Below are 8,486 nucleotides of genomic sequence, written 5' to 3' on the forward strand. Positions count from 1 at the left end.
ACCATGATTACATGGAACTTTGAACAGGAAGTGAGATCTGGTAGGTTTGCACAGGTTAGTGTGAAACAGCGACACATCCCAGAGTAATTCAGGCAGAGAATAAAAATAAATATGCAGGGCTCCCCTGAGGAACTGGAGGAAAATGCAGAAGTGTTGAACTTCCTCAGCAGGGTTGTTGCTGATGTTCTCACAAACATTGAGGACTGACGGTTTGGTATGTCGAGCCCCATATCTTGGGGCTTGCCCTCCTGAAGCTCCTTGCTGCAAAGGAGAGGCTAAACTTGCTCGTAACTGTGTCTAAGAGTCGTCTCCTGAGTGCCTCTTTGTTGCTCAGATGTGGCCCTCTCTGTCTCTCTAGCTAAGCCACCTCGGCAGGTGAAGTCACTGCCCTCCCCCACTACATGGGATCGGATTCCCAGGGGTGTAAATCTCCCTGGCAACACAGGATTATGACTCCCAGGGATGAATCTGGACCTGGCATTGTGGGATTGAGCACATCTTCTTTCAATAGCTTAGAGATTCTGAATGGAGTTGAGAGGTCACTCTGGTGGACATTCTTATGCACTATAGATATCCCTTTCTAGGTTTTAGTGAATTGGAATAGCTATAGAAATAAATACCTGAAACTATCAGACTCCAACTCAGTGGCCTTGACCCTTGAAGATGATTGTATAACTATATAGCTTACAAGGGGTGACAATGTGATTGCGAAAACCTTGTGGATCACACTCCCTTATCCAGTGTATGGATGGATGAGTAGAAAAATAGGGACAGGGACTAAATGAAGATTGGGGTGGGATGGGGCTGATGATTTGGGTGTTCTTTTTTACTTTTGTTTTTTATTATTTTGGTGTAAAGAAAATGTTCAAAAATGGATTGGGGTGATGAAGGCACAACTACATGATGGTACTGTGAAGAGTTGATTGTACACCCTGGATGACTGTATGGTATGTGAATATATCTCAATAAAACTGAATTTAAAAAACAAGATAAAAATAAGAGTGACTTGTCACCACATTCTTGTAGGAAGAAGAAATAAAAATAATAAAATGAGAAATAAAAAAAAAAGCAAACTCAGGAGAGACTCTCTGCCGAAGTTAAAAGCGCATCAAACATGCCTAGCCTTTATTATTTTAATCACAAACCTACAGACCCCCCTCATTACATCCACCAGGGGTCTGTAGGTCCCAAACTGACAACCATGGGTGTTTGTGGTAGGAAGGGTAGGGATGGTGTGAGGGAGTGTCTGTTGATAACTCTGAAAGTGGGGGCGGGGAGATTTCCCCAAATGGAGAACTGGGTGGGGGTTACCTAACTTCTGAGTGGGGGGCTCAATAAAAAAAATCAGATAAACAAAGAGGTGGGGGAAGTAAATACACTTTTGCAACCCTCCCTCCAAGCCTCTGGCTTGGTGGCGGCATGGTCTCCACTTTTTCCTGGGCCAGGGAATTCCCAGCAATGGCCCCTTCCTCCTGTCTGTTCCTCCACAAGCTGAAAAAGGGTAGTGGGGTACGGGTTCTGGGAACCTGAATTCCATCCCTCTAGTTCCCATCACCTCACAAAAGTGACCCTCACCTCCACTCTGTGGAAGGAAGCACTGTTTTTCCCAATGCTAGTGGTTTCAAGATCTGTTCCCTTCCCCAAGGGCAAGGGCAAGGCCTGCTCAGGGCCCCAGTAGGTTAAGTCAGGTTGGTCCCAGGTTAAGGTGGGGGAGCCTAAGTACCACCCCTCCCCATGGTGTGGAATGCTCGGATGGGACGTAGCTGTGATTTGAGGTGACTAGACATCCCCCCTACCTGAAATACCTGCGCTGAGCTGTTCCTATGGTGAAGGGGCAGGGCCTGACTCCTCCATTCCTAGAAGTCCCCGACTGAGTTCCCAGGGGCCTCACTTCTTTGCCTTGCCCTGGCAGGGTGGGGTTCCCAGGGAAGGTGCAGGGCTAAACCCCCACAGGTGGGACCACTGACATATTGACACCTCTTCCTTGCCAGGACAGACTAGACTGAGGGTTCCAAGAGAAGGAGTGCAGCAGCAGCATGACACCTCCTTTACCCAGGAGGCCTGGCTGGGACAGTCCTTGAGGGGACAGGGGCAGGGCCTCTTCCTGTGTCCTTCCCACCTTCCCTGGACAAGGAGGGGTCCCATAGAGACAGGAGGAAGGCAGGGATCTCCAGGGGGGCAGAGCCTGATCTCACTGCCTCCTCCCTGTCAGAAATACCTGTGCCCGGATGTTCTTTGGGGGAAGAACAAAAAAATTCTTAATGGGTGGGCCTATTCACATCTCTTCTTCCCCCAGAACACCTGGACAGGACAGACCTGTGGGTTGGGAGAGCTGGGTGATGGGGGGGGAGGCGGGGCCTCAGCCTGCCTAGTCCTCCTTTCCTGAGTGGGGGAGTCCCAGGGGAGGCGTGAGGCCTGATCAGGACTCCTCCTCCATGCTGAAGCTGTGGCGGCGACTGCTGGCCTTGGAGATGGCTGGGGACACCGAAGAGAGCAGGGGGTCGGAGGCGGCCTGCAGTGGGGATGACAGCCCCACCACCACCCCTTCCTCCTCCTCCATCAGAATGTCCTCTAGCCCCAGGTGGAAGGGGTCCCCCAGGTCCCCCAGGGGGTAGCTAGGAAAGTGCAGGTCCAGAAGGGCATCCGAGGGCGGTGCTGGGGGCTGCTGGGCAGGTCCCCCTCCTAAGTGAAATGTTGCTGCCCCTGGCCTGCCGTCTTCCTCCAGATCCAGCTGCTCTGGCTTGAGGCTGTCAGAGGCTGAAGTTGTGGCCAGGGAAAGCAGCCCTGGGGTAGGAGGTACTGGCAGACCATGAATCTGGGCCTGCAGTTCTAGCTCCTGCAAAAAGTAGGCGTGGGTGGGTGGGTGCAGGAGAAGATGGGATTCAGAGTCCTGCAGAGGCCATGGTTAAAAGGGCAGGCTGCCTGGGTTTGAATTCAATCTCTACCACTTACTGCTCCTGTTACTTAAAGCAAGTCGGTTAACAACTGTGAGCCTCAGTGTTCCCATATGTAAAATGGGTATAGTAATGGTCCGTATCTCACAGGGTCCTTGAGTATTAAATGAGTTAATGGAGATAAAGCTCCTGGTACAATGCAAGTCAGGCATGGCACAGCACAAGATAAATGCTACGTAAACTAGCTGATATTTGTTAATCTTGTTAATTTTAGTACTGTCACTTATGATTATCATTATCATCCTGTGACTCAGGAGGCCTGGGGGTCCCTCCCCCCAAGTTTGCCGGGAGGGGAAATTCAGGCCTGTTCTTCTTCTGCCTCCACCTGCAGGAACCCCCTCACATTCCCACGCCCTGACCCCCACCATCTCCACCCCTCCAGACCTGAATTCAGAGCTGCAGGCTGCAATTGGCCTGTTCCAGGGATCACTGCCAGCTCTCCAAGTCTTTGGAGCGCTGCTGCTCCTACTGCAACTTGCGGATGTAATCCACAGAGGCCTTCAGGATGGTGCCCTTGTTCCAGCGCATCTCACTGAGGGGCCCGAGGCAGGGAGAAAAGAATTGGGTGCTCCAGATAGTCTCCCAGGAGCTGTGGGGCCGAGGGAATTGCAGCAGCTGAATGGGCCACACCGGCACCAGCACCAGTATAGAAGGCCTTCCCACGGGGCCCCGTCACAGGCTGAACCCTCCAAGGCCCTCTCAGATCTGACCCCCTCACCGGTGGCTCATCTCTTACCTATCTCCCTCTAATTCATCTCCCGTCATCTGAATACTGTAAGCCTCCTCAATTCTCTCCTGTCTCTCTTCCAGTCCTTACCCTTCTCCATGACACTCACCGGCATCTCACACGGCTTACTTATTTATCTTGTTTACTGTCTGTCTGCCCTCACTAACACACGGGCTCTGTGAAGTCAGGGGTTTTTGTCTGTTTTGTTCTCTCTGGTATCTGCCAAGGCCCCAGAACAGCACTTGGCACAAAGCTGCAGCCTAATAAATGTTTCTTGGAATTAAAAAAAGGAAGTACAAAACAAATGAAAAAACTAGGTGCTGGGGTCATTTAGGGACCAGAGGAGGATATGGATCATGACATCACGTACCCTAAAATTTTAGGTGGGTACACTGTGAGGGTCTGCCAACCGGTTTAGCTGGGTGAGAAAAGGACCAGAAGAGCAGAAGCACTGCCGGGGGCAAGACTTCCTGGCAGACTCACCTAAAGAAAAACTTGAGGGGAATAGGGCCCCACTCTACCTCCCGCTGGCCAGGGGGTTCCCAGCCTAGACTCATGGGTCACTGGACTTGGGGATGAGGGTGCCCAGCTCCTTGATCCTGTCATTAATGTTGAACCGCCTGCGACGCTCAACTTTGGAGGTTGGGGGAGAAAAGAAAGAGTGGGAAAGAGACGTGAATAGGTGAAGGTGGGAAGAGAGAAAACTGGGGAGCTGGGAGGCTGTTGTGGGGAGGGGCTCCCCAAGGTGGGTGGGGACTCAGAGCAAGGCAGGGCCGCAAAGCATGCCTGCAAGTGTGCACAGCCTCTCACTTATTTAGATTGTGATTGTCTTTCTTCTGCCGTTCCTTCAAAAGGGCCTTCGCCTCCATCTCTGGAAAAGAGTCGGGGTGGTAAGGGCTTCTGGGCGTGGGAAAGAGAGGGGCATGTGTAGCTGCTGAGGTTGGGTTTGGTAGGCGGAAACTGGGGAAGTGGCTATTTTTTTTAAGTGCCACTCTTTTTGCTATACTTTACAAAACCATGGTCATGCTAGTTGCTAAACCCAAGGTGAGATGTTGTGAGAGGATGCGGGGTGAAAGCAGGACCAGGAGCCAGGTGGGAAAAGAGAGCCAACAAGCCCCCTCTCTGTATGCCCTGCTTCTCCCACAATTAGTACCCATCCCCCGCTGGCCCTGGCAGACATGGCTGACCCTGCGGCACAGGTACAGGGTCGGGGCATGTGGCCGAGACCCCGGCACTTACCAGAGATTTCCCGTTTGATGTTGGGCAGCTCAGCTGGACAAGAGTTGCTGACAGTTATGGCCGGTGTGGCCACACCCTGACTACTGTACACATCAAGCAGATTCCCTGACACAGGGAGCTGGGGGTGGGGAAGAAAGAGAAACAACGTTTTGGGAACAAACCCCAGGCTCATCCCCTCCTCGGAACCAGGTTCCTGAACCTCCACATACCCCACACACAGGGCCCTCTAACCCAGGGACTGGCTGACTTAGTGAGGGAAGCCTTCCTTCTCCTTCAAGGAAATTTCATGTGGCAATCCAACAAGGAAGCCAGGGCAAAGCAGATCTACCCTGGTCTGACATACTTGTTGCCTGCTCCCTCCCCTAAGTCCCTCAAACCCCTCAGTAACCTCTGAAATCCCTCTCCCAAGCCCTGAGATTGGCTTTGAGGAGAAATGCAGGTCTTTGTTGGCTCCAATATAAAATCACAGACTGCTAGCTCCTCCTAGCACAACATTCCAATCCAGCGTTCTTGTAACACCCCAATCCAAACTTCTCAGAACTTTGTAAATTTTCATGGCAATCTGCCACCCCAAATCTGGCCCAGTGAAAAGTTCTAGTCCAATCTCCAGTCTTTTGCTCTGGTCAAGTCTCACCACATCATGAACACAGTCTCCTGCTGCTGTAAACCAAGGCCCTGACTCCGTATCTCCGTGCACATACTGATCTCTTAGGATTGCTTTTCCAACTATTCAACTGGCACTGCTGCTATGTCAATTTAGATTTTTTTTTCTCTCCTTCACACTCTCCTGGACATACTCCCAAGCAACACACTAATGGATAAATAATTAGTCCCATCTCTGATGAGCTTTCATCTCTTGAAACAACCTCCATGCAATCTAATCTAATACTAGATCCACTTAATATAAAGTCCCAATTTCTAGCTATGTCCAAATCAATAAAGAAGTATTGATAAACCAGTACCATTGTTATACATGCTTCTATCCTCTCCATAAGTTGGAAAAAGCAGAGTTACAGCCACTTGGGAGGTCTCAAAGGAAGTTGTGAGACTCTTGGAATGTTCTAGAACCAGAATGTTACAATTTCTTGTTACAGCCATTGCTGCAAAAAGTTTTATCCACTGTCTATAAGGATCCAGCATCACAGCAAGTGACTTGGTACATTCCAATCGCCATCAAGTCCAACCACTTGTTTCACTGCAGGGTTCACAGCAAATGACCTGGTACATTCCAATCACGGCACAGTCCAACTTGTTACATCCCACACCAAGTTTTTGAGACTTTTGGGATGTTCCAATCACTGCATGGTCTGGGTATGTCTCAATGACCTGAATGCCTTGGTACATTCAAATTCCTACAGGATTTCCACTTCTTGGTACCACACACAGCAGAATCCACACACCTTGGAATCCCCTCGTAGTATACCAAACTCTACAAGGTCCACCTCTTGATACAGTCCAACACGAGGCCTAAGGGCATTGGTTTGTCGCATTCTCCTTAAAAGGTCTCCCCCTCTATTTTAGTACAGTCCAAGGCAAGGGTCTCATATACACCCAGTCAGCAACCACAGAGATGGCAGCAGGGGGCATGGCCTCAGCAACAGAGGAATGCCCTCAATTTTGGGGCCTCACCATGCTGGGGAGCTGCAGTCCTGCAGTGCCTCCAGGCAGAAAACTGAGAATTTCATCATTGTAACTGGACTCCAGGCTGATGATCTCATCAATGACATCATCAATCTGGGGGAAGAAGTAAATATTGAGACAGTTAGAAGACATGTGTGTGGGGTGGTAAGGAGGATGGGAGGATAGTCTGAAGCCACTCACCTCCTTCTTTGAGCTGGACCCAATAGTGAGCAGTGCCATGGGGCTGTTGGGAGTGCTGCCTGTGGGGCCGGTAGTGTGGGCAGCCTCAGGGGTGGGGAGTGGCTGGGTGCTAGCAGGCCCTGGTGGAGAGGTGAGGGCCTGGGAAGCCAGCTTGGGCCCCAATGTGGTAGACAGGTACTGTTTCACCTGCTGCCGGTGGGCCTGCTGCAGGTGGTAGCGTGTAGCGTTCTCCAGATGGGTCTGCACCTGTGGGATAAGGGGGAGGAGGCAGTGGCGGGGACAAGGTGGAACAAGGGCTGAGAGAGACAACTCTAAGCCTGAGCCTGATGCCTGCAACTCATCTGTTCCCAGGCTCAGGCAGGAAAGCCAGGCCCAGAATCTGAGCTCTCCCTCCCCCAAAATACTGGTGAGTCTCCCGCAAGACCCAAGCTCCCTTTCTCAGAAATCCCTCAGAGCCTCCAAGACCCACTCATGGCTGCCTAACAGGAACCCTCACAGTTTCTAGAACACCCTGCCACAGTCCCCAAGACTTCTTCCTCGTCTCTGACACCTACCTAACAGACCCTGGGAAGCACACATGGTTTCCCAAGACACACTAGTGGCCCCCAAAGAACTCTTTATGCATCCCTCATACATGAAGCTCTTCATACAAAGTCACTTCACCAATCCCAGGCCCCACACAGAGCACTAACGACACTCCATGGTCCACCAAGACATCCTCATGGCCCCCAAGCTGCACAAGAATACCTCAGAAACCCTAAGTACAATAGGACACTAGCACAACCCATTTTAATAGTCCAGGGGACCTTCCTTAGAGCACCTGGGACCTTGCCCCAAAACCACCAGAACCCCAGGAACCAACCCCCTTCCCTTAGCTCCTAGCACCACTCCTCAGCCCTCCAGGAACCCTTTTCCATGGCTCTGGACCTCACCTTACCTTGAGCACCTCTCTGGGCACCTGAGCAGGGGGAGGACGGCCCAATGTGTGGCCCCCGGCGGAGATGCCAACCACAGAGATGGCAGGAGAGGCAGGTGCAGGGCTGGGGAAGGGAGTGGCTGCAGCCTGTTCCCGATGCTCACGCCTCTCCATCTCCTGGGCTTGGGCTCGCATTAGCTGCTGCCACAGCAAGACCCGTGATGAGGAAGATGATGACATGGCAGGGGTCCTGGAGCCCCCAGTAGAAGATGATGCAGAGTGTAGCTGGGGTGGCTGGTGTGGCCTGCAGTGATATTGGGAGGCTGCAGAATGGAAAATACGGGGTCACAGGTAAGCTCCAAGTCTCATCTCAAGCCTCAGGGGTCATGGGGTCATGGAATAGACAAAGGAACCAGGTTTATTCTCTGTCTTTAAAGGCCACAGTGCAGAGGGGGAGACAATGGGACCCTGCTGGGTCCCAGCCCTCAGGGGTCACTGCCTGTGGGGGGAATTTTGGCCCACAGTCTTTAGTGGTAAGGCCTGGATTTGGGGCCCCTTTATATGTTGAGTGGGGATGCCATTGTTTGGGCCTGGGAGAGAGGTTTGTCCTGTTTAAAGGAGAGTAGAAGGAAGCAAGATTGGAGCTGGGGCTGTAGAAATTTGGATACAGAGGGTTCTTAAGCCCAATCTGGGGACAGGAGATGGTCCCAGAGCTCCCTGGGTAGGGAGCATGCTTCAGAAACAGCACCAGGCTCCTCTTCTTCCCCTGTCTGGGCCTCTGGTCCCAGGAGCTAGTCAGTCTTGAAAATCTCAGAGATTTCACAATCCT

At 51.7% G+C, this 8,486-nt stretch overlaps 1 protein-coding gene across 1 annotated transcript; it reads right to left on the reverse strand.

The window, feature by feature from the left end:
• Positions 1–1,123: 1,123 nt before the first annotated feature.
• Positions 1,124–7,950, reverse strand: TFE3 (transcription factor binding to IGHM enhancer 3). The gene is given in 8 exon segments (XM_037824702.1): positions 1,124–2,836; positions 3,339–3,486; positions 4,239–4,314; positions 4,496–4,552; positions 4,921–5,038; positions 6,550–6,654; positions 6,742–6,987; positions 7,679–7,950. Coding segments are annotated over 8 exon segments (1,386 nt in total). The 5' UTR covers positions 7,898–7,950; the 3' UTR covers positions 1,124–2,419.
• Between the last annotated feature and the right edge of the window lie 536 nt (positions 7,951–8,486).

Source organism: Choloepus didactylus, assembly GCF_015220235.1.
Source record: "Choloepus didactylus isolate mChoDid1 chromosome Y unlocalized genomic scaffold, mChoDid1.pri SUPER_Y_unloc1, whole genome shotgun sequence".
NCBI lineage: Eukaryota > Metazoa > Chordata > Mammalia > Pilosa > Megalonychidae > Choloepus > Choloepus didactylus.